Genomic DNA, 19,942 nt, shown 5'->3' on the forward strand with positions numbered 1-19,942 from the left:
AGAGAAGAAGGGACGACTAAGACATTTGAAAGGAAGGAAGAGAAGAAGACCAAAACCAAGGGAACAACAAACATTAGACAAAGTCAGAGGCTGTCGGGTAAAATGGAAAAAGCAAGACTGAGTAGTGAATTCACAATAGAGAAAGCAGAGAAGAAACCACGTGAAAAGAGTGTTAAGAAAACCGCTAAATTCACCCCAGAGAGGAACGGGCTGGTTTATGGAAAACAGAAGAGACTGTCCTCAGGAGGAAGGCAATTATTTAAAAAAGAGGAGAGTCATTTTGAAGAGTTGAGCCGAGCGACAAAAACAGCAGATACAGCCGAGCAATTTTCAGAGATCGGAGAGAAGGTACAACGTCAAAGACCCACAGGGGAGAGGAGAGAGAAACTCGAGGTGGAGGGAGGAGAACAGAGCAAGGCCAATCACCCCAACGTGAGCACAGAAACCGGAGCAGAAAACCCCCCTTTAACCAAAATGCCACAAGAAGAGAAAGAGCTGGTTGAGAAAAGAAAAGAGGAGGGGATTCAAATGTACAGTTTTGTAAAGAGAAGAACCTGGAGCATGGCGACGGAGGAAAAAGTGCAGCTGAGAGGGGAAATCAAACACTCAGCAATGGAGAGAAGCGAGATGAAGTCCTCCCCTAAGAGAGAAATGCAGGATGAGGACAAACTGGAAGTAAACGTGAAGGAGGATGCAACTGTACAAGAGATCCTGCCAGTTCCAAGTCCGACGAAAAGAAGCAGAAACAGGAGAGAAAAAGGGGAGAGTAGGAAGCAGGCTGACAATGCTACTAACACAAATTCAACAGGTTGCAAGACCATCAAGGTGGACAAGCTTCCTATACCCAAATCTTCTCTGCAGAGCCCAAAAGTTCAGACAGACACTCATTCAAGAAGAGACTCCATTTACAGCTTAAGGTCACAAATTGGGTCAAAAAGGCCAGTACATAATAGGCTAGGAATTCAAGAGAACAAGGCAGCCAAGGCTGCACATCAACCGTCTAACCCCAAGCCAACAGCAGGTGCGAAAGACGAAAGCGTAAATGTAGAAGAGGCAGAACGCCCAAGCCCCACGCTGAGTCCGACGAAAAGATACCGGCATGAACGTGGTGCTGCTGAAAGAAGGAGGGAGACGAAGGTAAACGAGACGGACAAGGCGGAGATTGAAACCGAAATGATCCGTTTAAGTCCGATGAAAAGAGGAAGGCAGCAGAGAAGAGTGGAGGCAAACACAGACAGAGACCAAAAGCAGAAGTCGACAGCGAAGGAAAAAAAGGTAAAGAAGGGCACCAGAGACAAAGATGGGACGGAAACATCTGTCCCTTACCCTCAACAATAAGTAGCATGAAGGCTAAGGACGGACGGATTTCAAATGCATCAGCTGGACAGGACACTTAAGTGCCAAAAAAAAATATTATATATAAATTTTTTTTTGCCTGCAGCCCACGTTCTCCTTGTAAGAAACAAACTTCCAAAATCTCCACAAAGTATAAAGACTTGTACCTTGTGCAAAACAAACACACAAACGACAGCTGGATAAGGAGGACACAGCAAAACTTCCATAAAAGAATTCACAGTTTCATTTATTGTTAAATATGAACAATATTCACGCAAAAAAAAGAATTCATTTACATAAAATAAAGTTTTCAATTGACAAGTTTCTTTTTGCACATACCATTGTCATTTAAAAAAAAACAATAAAAAACAAAACATTCAATATACATTATATAAATAAGACATTTTATGGCTTCAAATGACAAAAGTAACAGCCTTTTAACAGCATCTGGAAAAGATTTATTTTGAGTTATTAAAAATGTACACTGGTAAACATGAACACAACTTCAAGACCTTAAATATACAAGGACACACACATACACACACGCACACCTCAGAGAGTCACTGTAGTCATAATTTAAGTTATTCTTTGATTTTCTAATGTTTCTGAAGCATGGTTGACTGTGGTAAAATGTTACAGTAATATAGATTTAAAAAATACATTCATACACCCAAACACACTGGCATCAAACTTAAAAAAAAATACAATACTTTGTCGATGATTATTCTGGTTTATATCTCCCGTTGCTGCATTCAAGGATGCCAACAAACTTAACATCCCGTAAAAAAAAAAAAAAATGCTTATTCAAACTTTTTGTTTTTGTAGAGTGATCCGTTGCCGTTGTGCATGTTTCCGTTGTTGTTTACAGCCTTCCCATTGGGCAGCTGGGAGCCCGCCTCCATGGGCTGCATGTACTCGTTCACCACTCTCTGATAGGTCGGGTGGGTCGTCAGCACTCGCATCAGGTTTTCTATGGAAAACAAGGCGGATGTATTGAGTATTTTAACGATTTTTCATTTATACTAAATAACCACCTGATGAAACACAAATGTGTCAGTTGCCCTTTTGTTTCATCAACTAACTGGAACAATCTGACAGAAGAAGAGTAATTCAGAGAAACAGAACAGACTACAAAAGGATATTTACGTTTTCTTTTATTCTGACATATGTTGACATTTACCATTTGTCTGAGCGGTTAGTGTATCTGTAAAAAGGTGTAACTGTTATTTCAAATGTGACCCTGCCTATTTTAGGTCGTTTGGAAAATCTTTTAATCTTTTGACACAGTTTCTGAGTGGCCTATAAAAATATTCATTGTTCTGACTATTATAAGTAAACCTAAATAAACCTAGATCTTAAAAAGGCACGGCAATTATGTTCATAGAGCACATTTCATTAAAAGATGAACTAAATGTAATGAGATGACTATTCAGTAACCTAAAATCAAACACAAGTCTAATGGAGGCTGGTGCATCACGGGTCCAGAACAATACAGCTCTCACTGGTGGAGGCATTTGAGCTGCCTGTTATTCTATTATTATTTACCAAACTCAATACTTAGTATATGTCCTGTTAAATATGTGCTGTTTATGACGCATAATTAATGCAAAATTCATAGTAAATTTATAGTTAATCTCATACAGTAAAATAAATGTGTTTAATGTAAAAGGTTAAAATGAATGTGATGTAATGGTTAAAGATTTTAGTCCATTGTGTTTTTTGTTCCTCTCGGGACTAAAGTTCTCTGTTGTGGTTTCCACTGCTGCGGAATTTGTTAATGGACCAAGGGAAACCTAACGTGAGCACGTTACGGCGCTCTGCTAACTAAGTTGGAGTTACACTGTTGTCGAAGGCCAAGGCGAACAGTAAAGGATTTTCAAAGGATTTAAGAACCTCTTTTCAGGACAAGCAGCCAACGAGCTATTTTATCATACACGTGAAGCTTTATTTATATTCGCGCTAAGCGCAATTTGTATTTTCATTTTCTTCGGTAATGTATCATTTATTTGACTCACCTTCAGTAAGTCGGCCTTGAATGGAGGCCTGTGTGTAAAGCTCAGCAGTGTGCCGCTGAGGAGAGCCCAGCAGCGCCCCCATGAGGTCTGCCAGCTCCTCTGCACTCAGGCTGCCTGAGCCCGCTCTGTCAAACAGCTGGGAAACATAAACAGTGCATTTAGAAGAAAAGAAAACAAGTAAGACACATCCCTTCATCTGCATTTTGAAAGATTTTAACTGTGAGGGTATTCTTAAATCTCAAGTCAAAAACAAATGCTGTAAAAACAAATAGGACTTACAGTAAAACCAGTGTGAAGTAGTGACTTGAAGCTGACAGATCCTGACAGAGCGGCAACAGTCAAATAGATCTGCCTCAGGTCCACAGTTTCATCCTGAAACACACACACACACACACACACACACACACACACACACACACACACACACACACACACACACACACACACACACACACACACACACACACACACACACACACACACACACACACACACACACACACACACACACACACACACACACACACACACACACACACACACTTTTTTAAATTACTTTATTTTGGGGTGTTTTTCTTGAGAACAGTGCACTCGCTTCCCCCTAGCGCCTGCGAGTGCAAAAACCACCCTTGCTCGCCGGCCTCAGCGTCAGGAAGTATCGCGTACTATCAGGTCTCGCGATGTAACAAATTGCTTCACGGCACTTCACACATCCATACAACAGTGTTGCCAAATATCTATTCTGAAGCTGTGGGGGCGCGCTCTATAGAGAAACCTGCGAGCAAAAAGAAGAAATTGCCAAAACTGCATAGCGTCCCTTTATGTTTTTTCTCGTTTGGTGGGCGAGTCTTTCGTCTATTGGCTGCGTCACAGGTGATACCAATCGGCAGAGACGTGAATCTAAACTCGTGGTAATAAAAAGGCAGAGCGCCCTAACGCACCCGTTTCAATTTTTTAAAATTGGTTGCTACGTTTTGTCGGGGCTGAACGTGGCACTGTTAGTCATCTACCAAAACACAGATGTAAACACCAGTGGAAAAGGCACAAGAAGTTAACACACACACAAAAAAAAAAAAACCTTGGAGAAGAGGCCACAGATGGTGAGGGCTGTCGGCCTGTCTGTCAGCCCGAGGATAGAGGCGAGCTCCTCTGCACTGGCCTTTGAGCCCTGAGCTCCTGACTGACACCTGTCCAGCATTCTGTCCAGTGCTGCTTTCACTTCATGTGCTCCCAGACTGAGAGAGAGAGAGAGAGAGAGAGAGAGAGAGAGAGAGAGAGAGAGAGAGAGAGAGAGAGAGAGAGAGAGAGAGAGAGAGAGAGAGAGAGAGAGACCAAGATGGTAAGAAAAGAGGAGAGGATGAAACAGTCATATACCGTTTCCACAAGACTGAGACCAGCAGGCGACACGAACACACATTTTCTCATACCCGTTTCTGTGCAACAGCGAGAGCGTTTCCCGGGCAGGCGACTCCAGCGGGAAAGAGAGACCACCGAGCTGGTTGACAGGAACTCGGCCCTCCATCACATAATCTGTAGCTGGCACTCCGAGGGCCCTGAAGCACGGCGGAAAAGAGACATAAGACGGCACGCACAATATATAGTCTACTCAGTAGACTACTCGGAGTGACCAAACTGGAGAGCTTTTAATCCCGTAGTCTGGGTTGGTTTTTGGAGGAAATTAATACAAAGAGAAAAGTTTAATTTGTATAGGACAAATGTATGCAACTACATTTGTCCTATACAAATTAAACCATATACATACATACCTATCTATCTATCATGCTACTTACTTGGCCATGAGTTTCTGAACATTGTCTGCGTACAGGTTGGGGTCATTCTTCTCCTCCAGGGAAGGCTTGTAAACTGGCAGGAACTGCAGCACAATAAAGTTAGTCACAGCAGCAGGTAAAGGAGCAAAACCAGGGCCGGCCCTAGACTTTTGGGGGTCCTAAGCAGGATTTGGTTAGGGGACTCTCCACATTGTAAGATGTTGCCACTGCACTTGGCACTTAACCAACTTGTGTATTGTAAATAGTAGATTAAGCACTCATAATGTAAAAATAAGCATTTAAAAGACTAATGTGAGACCTATTAGCAGCAACGCTATCTTTAAATAGACCGGCTCGGTTATGAGCTCCATTGTGGGACATTTGAAGTGCTCTTTGGGGCCCTCTGGTAGCCACGGGGCCCTAAGCAGCCGATTAGTTCGCTTATGGGTCGGGCAGGCTCTGAGCAAAACACACAGTGGATTGTAATATTCACACAGTCAAACATTGTGTGAGGTGAATGACCTGGTAAACTCTCTTACCTCAACGGTACTGTTGGTGTAGAACTGAGATGTGGTGTGCCACAGTGCCTCAAGCCTAACGGACAAAGAGCAAATGTTAGATTTCAGGTAGAAAAAAAAGAAAAGAAAAAAAGAATACCGTCAGTGTGTGGAACTGCCATTTCTGATGTTCATTTGTTTTTAACCATTAAAAACATTTTCTGCAGATTGCCATGGTGACTACGCCCCCCCAACTACAGCGCTATGCGAAAAACCCCATTAACACAGACAGATAGATTCGAGATCACAGATTAACTCACCAGGTTGTTCCTTTGTAGGACCAGCGGACAGTATTCTGAGGAAGAGTCATACAAAGACTATTCAGTGGACACGATCCCAAAAACAAAACAAAAATCTCTAGAAACAGGGGAGTTTTTTTTTATTTTTTTTTATTTTTTATAAATAGCATGTATAATTCTTGTCACTTTCCCCCTATCACGCATCTTGACAGGCACCAGCTCGCATACATACTGGCCTGGACAAATCTAACAGCATGTTTAAAAACATAACTACAGCCTGATCAATTGTACCGGTAGTGTGGTGCACAACAAGTGACGAGGAAGACATGACTAAGTGAATAAAAATGAATAAGAGCTGTGTGTCAAAACAAACTGCAGCAACAAAGCATGCCCTGTATGTGCTCGGTTATGATACAATACAGGTTGCTCAACTTTAAAAAGGAGGACAGTTTGTTTGTTGTTCTAATGGCCTATTTTGAAGTTTCAAGTTTTAAAATGATGTTTATAAGATCTTAAAATTCATATTTGTATGGACGTTAATCCTTTTGCATGCGGTAAACAATGTGCTGACAAAGTTAACTTTTAAATGTCTTTAAATTCATATTTGACATTTAAACTTCTTTCAATAACTTCTCAACCCACTCAGGATTTGTAGTTGTTGTTGATTTTTTTTTTTTTTTAATCAAGGGAGGACATGTGTGACTAACCTACTATAGGACCAGGAATGTTGGCAATTTTCCAACGAGTGATGACTTAAGGATGATATTTAATACCTGACTATTAAGCAGTTGTACACCCCTAGACTCTCCTTGACCTGGTTCTTCATTACATATAAAACAAAATATTGGGTTTTGTTTTTAAATATCTTCTAGAAATTGGATTTTGGAAATTGAACAGCATTATAAAAAGGGCAGGGCAGCATAAGTAATAGCTTTTTTTGTAAATAAAGAGATTCTCTAAATTAGTGAATAAAGACTTTCTCGACAGTAAAAACAAATGTCTTTTGTTTGTTTAAAAGAGACCTTGCTAGAGTTCCGAGCTAGAGTTGTTTTTTTTTTTTACTCTGAGACCTTGAAATCATGGCCCCAATTTAAATTTAAGTGTAGACCTTCCTCAGTCACATTTAATAAAACACCTTTGAGGTAAAGTTATGAGGCAAAGTTAGTAACCTTTCATCTCTTTTGACAGGACAGATGGCAGCTTCAAGTATCAAATCACGTCATGTTTATTAGTTTCCAGATGTTTTTACAAGCCAGCAGATCAACTCACCAGCTTGTTGGGGTAACGCAGCAGAACAGGTTGGACCGGGACTCCGGCGAGGAAGGCGCCTGACAGAGAAGACAGAGTAATTAATCCACCAGTAGCAAAACAATCAGCTGCTACGCCCTTTATCCTCTCATTCCTACACCATTTGTACAGACAGCGAACAGACTGTAGCGTGTGCCAAGTCAGACATCAAGAAAAACCAGATGGGACTCACTGTCCGTACTCACCAGGCTTAAATTTGATAAGAGCGCTGCCGTTAGTTGTGGTTCCCTCAGCAAACATCAGCATCTAGCCATTAAGAGACGTGATTTAGGAGTTAAGAGACATGCAGCTGCAGCTCGGTGCAATTCCAGCGGGTGAATTTGCAGGATTTTGCTGACATTTATGGCCCGTCAGAGCCAGGAAATCAAACAAACAAGAAGAAATCCTACTACTGACAATGTATCTTTGGGCCAATCTGCCTTCTGTGATTATATACTGCTTTCAAAATAACACATTCTGTTCCTCAGGTTACATTCTGCAATTTCCAAACTTTAATTAAAAGGATACAATAAGAAATGTATTCCCTGAGACGCAGAAAAGTGAGTTGTTTCCCTTTTCACCAATGTAGCAGATACAGTTTATGTCCACGAAGACTTTATCTAATCTTGATCAACTGTTTCTTTGTGATGAATCAGATTTTATCTTGATCAGATGTTTACATGTGCTCATGTACACCTAAGAAGCCACTACAAGCAGAGAAGATAACGATAAGGTTTGCACTGTTGTTGTCATTTCTGGCATTACCCTCATACCCTAATAGTTGCATAATGTGATTTGGATAGTTTGGTAGCAATTGCCAGTTCTGTAAATGAAGATTAAATTCAAGATGGAAGCAAATCATTAATCTGTCTTTGTAGTTATATAAATACAAGGTGCAGCATCTCACCTGAGGCCAGTAGCCATCAGAGGTCAGCCTCTCTGTGACCTGTGCGACTGCCTTTTTCCTCGATTCTGGATCCTTTCTGCTCACCAGTACAGCCTGGTTGAACTCCAGCAGAGCTAACACACACACACACACACACACACACACACACACACACACACACACACACACACACACACACACACACACACACACACACACACACACACACACACACACACACACACACACACACACACACACACACACACACACACACACACACACACACACACACACACACACACACACACACACACACACACACACACACACACACACACACACACACACACACACACACACAACACACACACACACACACACACACACACACACACACACACACACACACAAAACAAAACACACACAAACAAAAAACACAAACACACAAACCAGAACCAAAAGGGAGGAGTCCAGAGCGAGTCGGCCAAGAAAGCAAGACAGGAAGTGCCAAAGCAGGCAGAGCAGATTAGAAGGCGAAAGAGGGAGTCACTTGTTTTGTTTATCTTTTGACTTCCTTGCATACTTTTATATTCCTCGACCCCTCTATTCTAAATATTGCTCTTGGTTGTTTGCCTAATACTGTAGGTTGGCAACCCGGGTTGAGATTTCCCATCGATGAGCCCACTGCACTGTGCCTGCCAGTTAAGTTTAAAAACGAATGCGGTAAAACATTAGGTCATCCAGGCTCTCTGAAAGTTGTACAGTTACTAACTCAAACTCGCCAAAGTAAAACATTTACACTTTACTCTGCTTGCTTTCTATGATGTCTCCCCAAAGTGATTTTGCATTTCTCTTTCTCCATGGTTATTAGGCGCCGACAGTGTTGTTGTCATTACTTAGAATTCTGCACGGGAGCGACAGAAACTACGCACTATAGCTTTAAAACCCAAAGATATTCAGTTTAATATGATAAAAAACTAGGGCTGGGTAACAAATTCGATCCTTTTTAGGCACTGACCGAATTGTCTCTATAGCTCATCAGCTTCAGTGAGCCAATAAGCATGCAGCATGCTTCTAACAAGATCTAATAAGGCTGGTGATTGGTTGTCTATAGTTACACATCGCAGAGACACGCAGGACAAAACTCTATGTTACGCACAGAGACGGGGCTCACTTAGAAGGAGGTGAAAAATAAATAAAAAGATTTGCGCCATGATGGTTAATGTTGCAATTTCTTTTTGTTAAAATGGATTTTATAAAATTGGTATCGAAAATAGTATTGTTCGGGAAAAGGTAATTAAGTCACAGTATAGGTATCGGTACCAGTTGAAAATGACCATACGATACCCAGCCCTATATGAAAAGAGAGAAAAGCAGGAAATGTCCAGGCTGGAAACAGCATGCCATTTTTGCGATTAATTGATTATCAATACAGTTGCTGATTTTTTTTTTTTTCAGTCGATCGACTCATCGATTATCCGACTAATCGTTCTATTATAGCTACAGCTCTATTTCGATGCTGTTAAGGTGACATGAACTTCTGAAATACACCACCAAGTGATTCGTCAAATCAACACCCAATATTCAGGAAAAAAAAAGCAGCAAATGCTCACATTAGAGAGGCTGTAACGAGCCAAAGTTTTGTATTTCGGGTTGATAAATGACTGATCAGATGTTATCTGATTCATTGTTGTTGATTGACTTTCTGTAGTGTCAGCACTGTTTAGGTGACCCAACTGCAGTTTTTAAAAGCTGAAAAAAAAAAGAAAAAAAAAAAAAAACACTTGTAACTGAATTACAGCCCCTCACCTCCTATGACCGGCAGGCTGGCGTTCTCTGACCGCGACACCACCGTTGCCAGCTGGGTTGGAAGCAGAACCAGCATGTCAAGAAAGCTGCTGTGAGGCGCCACCACCAGCACCGGCGCCTCCTTCAGGTCCGCCCTGCAACCTTTGACCCTTATCCGCAGGAAGCCCAGGGTCATGAAAGCAGCTCGGCTCAGCGACCAGAGGATCGGGTGAAGGAGCCACTGCCTCCAGCCCTTGATAGGCCGAGAGCGTTCCTCCTCGGACATGCCGGCCAAACGCAGCCGGGCAAAAGGCCACATAATGATGAAAAAGAGAGCCGCCAGGGTGACGCGAAGAGGGAAGAGGATGCTGCCCAGGATGATGCCCTAGGGACCAGAAGAGAACAAGGTACATTTAAAGCATCATTTGGGTCTGCAAGGGTTGTGTTGTAGCACACCTTATATAATCACAACATGAATGATGTTAAAACACTGACACTAGACTTTCTGATCATTTTCTATGGATTCAACGCATTACCTGACTTCTGATGTAGCCTGCATTCATTCAATTTGATTGTACATTGACTTTAAAAACAGAATAAATCATTAAATAGGTTTGTTTGAAATGACTCAAGATTTCAGTGATTAGATGAAATTTTGTATCAGCATGGAAATAAAAAAAAAATAATTCTTATAAACATCACGATACTAATGTCAGCCATGTTGGCATGGCTACTCCTGTCTAGACTAGAGCATAGAGTCTATGGTCTAGACTCTAGACCATAGACTCTATGCTCTAGTCTAGACTCTAGAGTTATGTAACTCTGTGGTATGTTGTGGTATTTATGTTGGTATCATCTGTCATGCCTGAAACATTTATGACTTGGCTGTTTTGCTTATAGGCACCACAGTCAGAAATGGAAATGTGAAAGACTCTTTGTTCTCTTGAAGCTCACATAAAAAAAAAGGCATGTAAAAATGACCAGAGTAGGGAACTTTTAGTTTAGACAGAGTCCAAATATAGCACTATTATCTCAATGACTAACGTTACTGGTATTAAATTCAAGCACATTAGTTGTTAGCTAGCTAGCTAAGTGTTTAGAAGTTAAGAATCTGCTTTGAGGACAAACTCAACACTTAACGTTACCAGTCAAATGACTGCCAGGTTAGTTTAAGGTGGCATATTTAAACTCGCTGTGAATGAGTGCCAGTGTGTCGCACTCTGCGCTCCATTTCAGCCATGAAATCAAACATTTAGAGACTTTAATTTTAGTTACCCTGATCCTCTGTGCTCTGGTCAGCTTCACCTGGCATATGAACGGATGTGGATACTCGTTCGTTGCTGAGTGACATTCGTTCCTCTCCATGGCTACGGAGCAAACCTGACGGACACGTTCAACTCAAAAATAGGCTACTTTTCAGAATTTAAAAAAGAAAAAAATAATGCACACGGCCTTATCGGTTGAAGAAAAAGTTCTTTAAGAAAAAATATTGCCACTCGTGTGTTGACAGCTCCGCACTTCTTTTTTTTTTGTTGTTGAAAATCCTCCCGTTAAAAATGCCTCGCGCAGTAAGATTTAAAAATAGAACGTTAGCTAACGTTCAGTAAAAACAACGGCTGAAAAGTACTCCAGGTAACAACAACAACAACAAACAGTCGACTATAACTAAGCTAACTTAAAACAAACTTTCTCTGGTCTCTATCCTACACATGGCGAAACAAGCAATTGGCCATCCTTTCTTATATTGTATACACTCCTCCCAACCTGTCCCGCCCCTCCACAGTCTGACAGTCCAGCCTATGGGCTAACACTATGTGCCCGGCCCATTGCGACTCATGTGTGGGTGTGTAGGCAAGTCCAACCGGTCCCTGAAACTAAACCGCTGGCATTCCAAGACTCTTTTTTTGGAAAACCATAGGTATGGAAGCCTAATCGATGAATAAATAAATAAATAAAATAAATAAATATATCCATGGTAAATCAAAACATAGGCCTATTTACAGAAGCCCATGTCCGCCAATGTGATGACAAAAAAAACACCATCCTATTGAGTTACCTATTTAAAAATAATGAGAAACCTTCTCAAAATAATAAGTAGCCTATATTTTGAAAAAGTGGCTAATTATTTTGAGATACTAACTCATTGTTTTAAAATACTAATGCTATGAAAGCATTTCCGCCAATTTGATGATAAAAAAAAAAAACTCCTGTAAGTAAATTACTTAGTTTCTCAACATAATGACCATCTCAAAGTGATTTAGTATTTCAAAATATTGACTTAGTATAGGCCTATTTTAAAAAAGGTTTCCATTATTTTGACATACTAAGTAATTTACAAAATAAGTCGTCAGAGATACTAAGTCATCATTTTGAGATACTACTCATTATTTTGAGAACGTTATATCATTATTTTGAGAAAGTAAGTAGTTATTTTGAAAGGAATTATTTTGAGAAGGTCTCTGATTACAATGACTTACAGGATTTTCTTTTCATCACAGTGGCGGAAATTGGCTTAATTTGATACTAAGTAAAACTTTTGTCAAAATTCAGACTTTTAAATTAAAATAAAAACCAAAGAAAGCCCTTGAACATGACATTATAGGTTCACTTTCCTTAAAGTTAATACCTTTAAACTATTTTAGAGCAACAAGATACATTTTCATACACACAAATGTGTTTTTTTGTTATATATCTATATGAATATATATATATATATATATATATATATATATATATATATCATATTTATGAAGACCTGCAGGCACACAGAAAATATGCCTATGTTCCTGAGACTTAGGCATTCAAAAAATGTTGAAATAATATGACAGGTTAAAAGTGCCTAGAAACCTCAGACTTTGATCGTCTCTATCATGTTTAGGGATGTTGGTCAATTTGTGTAAATGTCCACCTTTTATACCTGTTCATGCATGAATGTAACAAAAGCTGTACAAGTGTTCTGATTCTCGCCTCTCAAGTTTACCCTTCGCCGTACCTGACTCCTTTTGTTCTCACAGCAGGGTGTTGCTGCGGATAGCAAACACACACACACACCCACATTCAAGAAGTTTAACAAGCAGAAGGAAGAGAAAAAAGAAAAGTTAGCATAATTTTTAAAAACTGCTTTTTATTTCTGGTAGAATTGAACATAATAATAATAATAAAGTATAAAGATAAGTATAAGATAAAATATGGATAAAATACAGAAATATGGATCAAATTGGTCAGTTGAATTCAATGTCCTTTTCTTTTTTAATCCATTTATGGATAAAATAAGCAGATAAAAATGGCTATTTTTGGCTAATCCAGCATTAAATACTATCAGTTATTCCTCACATCGCCTAACCCATGTAAAGTATAACCCACGATGGCCTAAAACAACCAGATATCAAAGAAAATTTGACTATAAACAGTACATTACTGAAGAAAATGTTCTAATCAACCACCTCTCATGATTTATGTCATATTGCAAGACTTGAATTGTTTAATCATGTTATCTTTGGCTTCTTGTGGTTGTGACTGAAATATCGTCTTGAGCAAACAAATTCATGTTTTTTCAAAATGATTGCTCTATCTACATTGCTGATGATTCTGTAGATGCAGGTTGGCTGAGCCTGATTACCGGCAATGTTTATGATCATAATGTACTTTAAAATGGGATGTTTACACACCCTGTGGGCCATAAAAAGAATGAAGCACAATTTGTCCCATCATCTCTGTACAGAAGTCATTTTTTCATCAAACACATTTAGTGAGATAGTTGAAAACATGTTATTTTAGCCAATGAGGATTTATTCATTTATAGAACATGTTCATATAGCAAATCAGTACAAATTAAACCGACTCATAAATTAAAACATATTAGTAAATGTTGCTGACAAGCATGCTGAAAACATGTGTGTCACTACAAACTGAGAAACAAAAGCAGAAAAAGTAGTCTAGGGGAATAAAACCTAATAAGACTTTCTTTGTGACAAAATGAAAATGCTTTACAGACTGTTATCGCCATTCTCAGGAGTAATACATAGATCAAGTTCTGTTTTAATGATGATTCTGTAAAATAACCTCATAAATAACCTGTTGTTATTTCAACTGGAAAGAAACGGTAGTTCAACATGATGATCGGCTGGCTTTTAACCCTTTATTAACAGATGGATGAGGAACAAAAGAGGTGTAAAACATGAAGCACAGCAGCAGGATAAAGTAATGAAATATTAATGTTTCTGTCAAAAAAAGGCAAACAAAATAAATGTCTTGTAACTGCCACTACAAGGGGTTCAATCTGTCGTGGTTAAGAGCTTTAATAGGCTAGAATGGACAGTATATAACATCTGTAAATATCTAAATCTGTGCACGCTCCGTCCTTTTCACAACACCATCCCTCCACCCATGATCTCCATCCTCTGTTGAGGAGAAAAGAAAATGATTAAGTCAAGTCTGTTTGGCCATTAGTAGAAAGAAATAAAAGGACAAAAAACATGCATGACTGAATTTACATCATTTTTACTCTTGTTTATAATGGGAAATAGCTTTCATCATTTTTACACATCATTTCATTTATACTTATTGGCTTTTGTATTTTTTTATATTATTACTCAATGTATTCAATGTATCATCTTTTGTTGAATATTGCCTTAAAATAATTGCAACAAAAAAAAAAGCTTTGTTAATCTCAGAATTAGTTACAGCAAGAATAATTGTACAGACAAAAATACTACTCCACTAGAGCCTGATCTATAAATCAGCCAATAAAACTCTGGATAGCATCATACTGTCAATGTGTTTCTGTTATTATGATTTACAGTATAAATGGAATGGCAAAATGGGCATATTCAGCCCTCTACTGGTCAAAAAGTTAAAGGTCCCATGGCATGAAAATTTCCCTTTCAGGTTTTTTAACATTCCCCCAGCCTGCCTATGGTGGGCCCCAGTGGGACCCTAGGTATCCTGCTCTGCCTTTGAGAAAATTAAAGCTCAGATGGAATCTTGCTCCTTATGAGGTCATAAGGAGCAAGGTTACCTCCCCTTTCTCTGATTTGCCCGCCCAGAGAATTTGGCCCACTCATGTGAGAGAGAGACATCATGGCTTGAAAACAAGCAAAGCATGGCAGGTGGTCAAGGCCACACACCCCACCCTCCACCTTGCCCCCCCTCTCTCCTCCTCAATAGCATTTAAAGCTACAGACACAGAAATGGCACGTCCTAAGGAAAGCTCATTGTGGGACTGGCTCTAGTGGCTGTAATTTTGCACCAAGGCTGAATTTCGGGAAAGAGACTTCAGATACAGTATTAGGGGACCACTAAGGTCTATATAAAAGAGACTTCAGATACAGTATTAGGGGACCACTAAGGTCTATATAAAAAGAGACTTCAGATACAGTATTAGGGGACCACTAAGGTATATATAAAAGAGACTTCAGATACAGTATTAGGGGACCACTAAGGTCTATATAAAAGAGACTTCAGATACAGTATTAGGGGACCACTAAGGTCTATATAAAAGAGACTTCAGATACAGTATTAGAGGACCACTAAGGTCTATATAAAAAGAGACTTCAGATACAGTATTAGAGGACCACTAAGGTCTATATAAAAAGAGACTTCAGATACAGTATTAGGGGACCACTAAGGTCTATATAAAAGAGACTTCAGATACAGTATTAGGGGACCACTAAGGTCTATATAAAAGAGACTTCAGATACAGTATTAGGGGACCACTAAGGTCTATATAAAAGAGACTTCAGATACAGTATTAGGGGACCACTAAGGTCTATATAAAAGAGACTTCAGATACAGTATTAGGGGACCACTAAGGTCTATATAAAAAGAGTCTTCAGATACAGTATTAGGGGACCACTAAGGTCTATATAAAAGCATCCAAAAAGCAGCATGTCATGGGACATTTAACAGCAACCAAGATTTGGGAGGATCAGAGACCAGAGATTAGAGATGGGCTGATACCATTTTTTGCTTCCCGATACAGATTCCGATACCTGAACTTGAGTATCGGCCGACACCGAGTACCGATCTGATACCAGTGTGTCATATATTTTATTATGTTTTAACAACTGTATACTACTATCCCTGTATGGATGTGATATTATTTCTATTTTTGTTCGGTCTGGCTCAGGTTAAACTCTTTGTGAAACCTGAACAAACACAAACAACGAATGCCACAGAACTTTCTTTTACGCTTTATTACGTGGTATTGGATCGGTGCATAAACTCCAGTACTTCCCGATACCAGAGTTTTAGGCAGTATCGGAGCAGATAGCGATACTGGTATCGGAACATCTCTACCAGAGATGAGTCAAAACCCCGAAACTTTAAAAAGCTTCATTCATTTAGAGGCAGTGGATCAAAATGAATGGATAAACAAAGTGAAATGAGATGCGTACAGACAGTCTGCAACACTTTACCTGAGGCGGTCCTATGAAAGCCAGCCAATCAGAAGAGTGTGTTGGAAGCAGTCCCATTGACTGACACTTGTAGATGGCCAACGCCGAGCCCAGCAGGTTGCCGACCAGGTAGACCAGACCCTGAAGCCACTGCTGACTGGAGCTCTCCAACAGCTTGAAGGCTGAGACAAAAGAGGTCAAAGGAATGAATGACGGCCAGAAAACAGAACTGAACATGATGTGAGCTGACTATAAAACTGATTCTACAACAGTAGTTGATCCAGACGAGGTGAAAAAAAAACACACTGGGTAAAAATACTAATTAGGACTTGCTAGATACTCACTGGCAGACATGGACATGAGCGCCTGTATGGGCCTCCAGGCCATCATGCAGACCATCATGATGGGGAAGATGGAGATGGTGTTGCCCGACATGTACATGATGAACAGGTTCATGGGGATCTGTTTCAGGGGCCCCAGAGCCACGTCCCAACAACGCTGCACAACCAGAGTCAGAGGTACACTCTCAGCATTTTGTATTTATTTCCGGTCCAACATTTTATCTTCTCTAACGTTACATACACTCCTGCATGGATGATTAATATTATAAAATGCTTTCTTTGTGAGCATCACACCAAAAACACCACAAATGAACAAAAATGGCCCTTCATTTCTTTTTCTTTTTTAATGTTTAAATCTCACTTTTAAACTCACTTTTATCGTATGGCTTTTCATGGTATTGTCGTATTTATTTTCATCTCGTTTAATAGCTTACGTTTTGGATTTAATTTACTTTCATCGTGTCATCTTTGTAGTATTTCATTTATTTTTTTGCTTCTATTTGTGTTTGCCATTCATTTACACATTTATTTATATATGTGTATAGAGGACATAGCCTAAATGTAACCTGACTTTAGCAGGTGTTCAAGAAACAGAAGAAACCCTGAGAAGAGAAAGCACTGGCAAAAAGAAGAACAATCTCTATATCCAAAGAAGAGAACAAAAGGAAAGGTTTTCCTCCCAGCTTTACCTTCTCCACCAGGTTCTTGTCCGTCTCCTGGATGCTGGTGTCGGGGACGGGTTTCTCAGAGTAGCCGATGGGGTGAATGACGTCGCCCTGACCGCCACCACGACTCCTGCAGCACAGAGAGTTTAGCGGTTATTCCCTGTGAACGACTAGAACGCCTTCAAATGCCTTGTCCTTTTAAAATATGTAGCTGTTGTCAAGGGCGTAGGTGTGCGTACCCCTGTGTCCGCTACGCCCTTGGCTGTTGCTACTGTCAGTTACTGATCAATGATGAAGCATAGAAAGCACAAGCCACAAATTGGAAAACGCTCTGTTTCTGCGCTTTTTGATGAAGTGTTGTAAGTGTTTTGATGTACTCGGTTTGTTTACCTGGTGTTGCCCAAGCTCAGCTCCAGAGCCCACTTCATCCTTCTGGCCCCGCTGCCTCCTCTCGTCGACAGAGCTCCTCCTCCTTGTCCCCCTGGAGACGTCATGGCAACCGGCTTCACTGCTGGACCTCGGAGACAGAAAGCGATACCTACATAAAGACATAAAAACAACAGAAATCAGATGGGCAGTCGTTCCTTTTCGTTTAGCCCTCTACCAGCATCTGCACGGTGATCTCTTCCTGGGTGCAAACAGCCAATAATCCATCAAAATAGAATAGGACACAAATATACAAGTATCTCAGGAAAACCAAAACAAAAACTGAGAACTTAAAAAGAACAGGTGAACAGTAACAGATATGTTGTTTTTTTTATGAAGTCAGTGTCAAAAGAACATAATTATGAAAAACATCTATGCATGCTATCAAATGGCCAATGAGCTTTGGACCAGTGGACCCAGTTTTTACAGCAGATATATCACTAGTAACTTTAGGTTTCATCTTGATGTGTTTTTGTAATGTTTAGTCAGTTTGTATACCCTGGTCGTAAAAAGAAACAGTTCAGTAGTATTTGTTATGGTTGAAATGACACTTGTCTTTACTTATTCAATAATCTTTGTGACAGGTATTTTGGAAATGCTTTAATGGTTTTGCACCTGCAATCAGGACTGTTACAAGAATTGCGACTCGACTCCAAAAGATCGTATTGGTGTAGCTAAGCCTTCCAATGAATGATCTGATGTAGTAAAATGTTTTCAGCCATGTTGGACAGTTTCCCTTAACAGTATTTGTAAGAAAAGAGAAAAAAAGGCCAAAGGGAGGCCGTTATAAGCAAAGGTTATTGATTGGTAATAAAGCCGATTTGATTGCAGCAATGAGCAACATCGCACAGTTTCGCCTGTACGAGTAGAAGCAATGTTAGCACAATTCAAACTGAAAAACAAAGACAATTTAAACGACCAAACGCAATAGCAAAACAATGAGGATGTTACTATAACTTGACGTCGCTGTTTAAAAGCAGCTCCATCCGTATTTAGATAAGCCGTCATTTAACATTCATCTTACCTTATAGAAACATTCAAACGACCACAATCTGGTTTATTTGTCGTTATTTCTGGATGAAATTAGCAAAAATGTAGCTTGGTGTGCAGTGGACTATGCTGACCCTTCGTCGCTCGTCGATATGGGGCACGCAATGATGACGTTGTTGACGTTACGCTGTGATCCGGATCTTGCGTCAGGTCGTCCCTTCAAAATAATTCGTTTTATAAACAAATGCTTTTAATTTGGAATAGATATATTCTGTATAAAAATAAATATAAATACATATTAAAAATAAATGTTTTTATTATTAATATTTTATGACTTTTAACTCTGCATTTATGTTGTTTATTCAGCACTATTAGGATCATTGTTATGAATCCTCAGTTGTTTTTGATGCTGTCCCCTCAGGCATTCTTTTATATCTTCAAGGTTTTAAGGAAAATGGCAGTCAATCTATTTTGTTGAATACAACTGAAAACAGCCGTTGGGGAAAACATTCTTTTTTCAAGAGTAAATATCAGACAATTCATCAACTGTTTCACCAAGACATACTGTATTGGTCCAGTTTTATTGGAAATATATTGGTATTATTTGTTTTTTCCCCCCCTGATAAACAAAGTCAAAGTGGTATACTTTAAAGAAAGACGATAATGTAAGCTGTACTTTTTTGTGGGACGCTCAAAAACATGTTATCACATTGGTTTTGATCTTGCTTTTATACAAAACTGAGTTAAATCGTCAAGAATTATTGCTGATCTTATTTTCCCTCAATTTACATTACTTTGAGAATGACAGGAATTCTTGCTCTCAGTTTTATGTCATTATTTGTTATTCTGACCAGAATTTATATTCATAAAACAAAATTTACAAGCAGGGAAGCCAAACTTTGAACTAATTAGCTGAACGTACAAACAAAAGAGCATTTAAACATAAAACACCTACGTATGTTTTACATGGTCATCCAATTAGTTGTTCCTTTTGGTTGTTTATAAGTTGTATACACAAGATATACTTTATATATTTGCTATATTTGTTTTAATAAAGGGAGAAATACTTCAATCACATCATTTAATGGGTACATTTACATATATTATATGTATATATTTCTTAATATATTATATATATTATCTTAAAGACAAAAAAATTATGTGGTAAATGTTTTTATATTATTTATATTAAGGTATTTTATTACTTATTTATATACTCTATATTATTTGGTGTGATGTCTGGATG

The 19,942-nt window shown here is 39.3% G+C and overlaps 2 protein-coding genes across 3 annotated transcripts; both read right to left on the reverse strand.

The window, feature by feature from the left end:
* Nucleotides 1-1,652: 1,652 nt before the first annotated feature.
* Nucleotides 1,653-11,628, reverse strand: lpcat4 (lysophosphatidylcholine acyltransferase 4). Its single transcript, XM_039823562.1, has 13 exons — nt 11,155-11,628; nt 9,901-10,264; nt 8,110-8,222; nt 7,409-7,469; nt 7,185-7,243; nt 5,937-5,971; nt 5,659-5,713; nt 5,141-5,223; nt 4,778-4,903; nt 4,429-4,585; nt 3,630-3,722; nt 3,351-3,486; nt 1,653-2,305 (listed from the first exon to the last, which is right to left on the reverse strand). Exons 1-13 carry the CDS (start codon nt 11,242-11,244, stop codon nt 2,136-2,138), a joined length of 1,542 nt encoding a protein of 513 aa, XP_039679496.1. The 5' UTR covers nt 11,245-11,628; the 3' UTR covers nt 1,653-2,135.
* A 2,019-nt stretch (nt 11,629-13,647) lies between these two features.
* Nucleotides 13,648-18,872, reverse strand: emc4 (ER membrane protein complex subunit 4). Of its 2 annotated transcripts, none has more exons than XM_039823533.1 (6): nt 18,731-18,872; nt 17,671-17,818; nt 17,305-17,410; nt 16,619-16,772; nt 16,296-16,456; nt 13,648-14,279 (listed from the first exon to the last, which is right to left on the reverse strand). In XM_039823533.1, exons 2-6 carry the CDS (start codon nt 17,772-17,774, stop codon nt 14,244-14,246), a joined length of 561 nt encoding a protein of 186 aa, XP_039679467.1. In that variant the 5' UTR covers nt 17,775-17,818; nt 18,731-18,872; the 3' UTR covers nt 13,648-14,243. The 2 variants fall into 2 exon arrangements, with proteins under 2 accessions (XP_039679467.1, XP_039679468.1); XM_039823534.1 differs by having other exon boundaries at nt 17,671-17,797; nt 18,731-18,871.
* Between the last annotated feature and the right edge of the window lie 1,070 nt (nt 18,873-19,942).

This window comes from Perca fluviatilis, chromosome 14, assembly GCF_010015445.1.
Source record: "Perca fluviatilis chromosome 14, GENO_Pfluv_1.0, whole genome shotgun sequence".
NCBI classification, from domain to species: domain Eukaryota; kingdom Metazoa; phylum Chordata; class Actinopteri; order Perciformes; family Percidae; genus Perca; species Perca fluviatilis.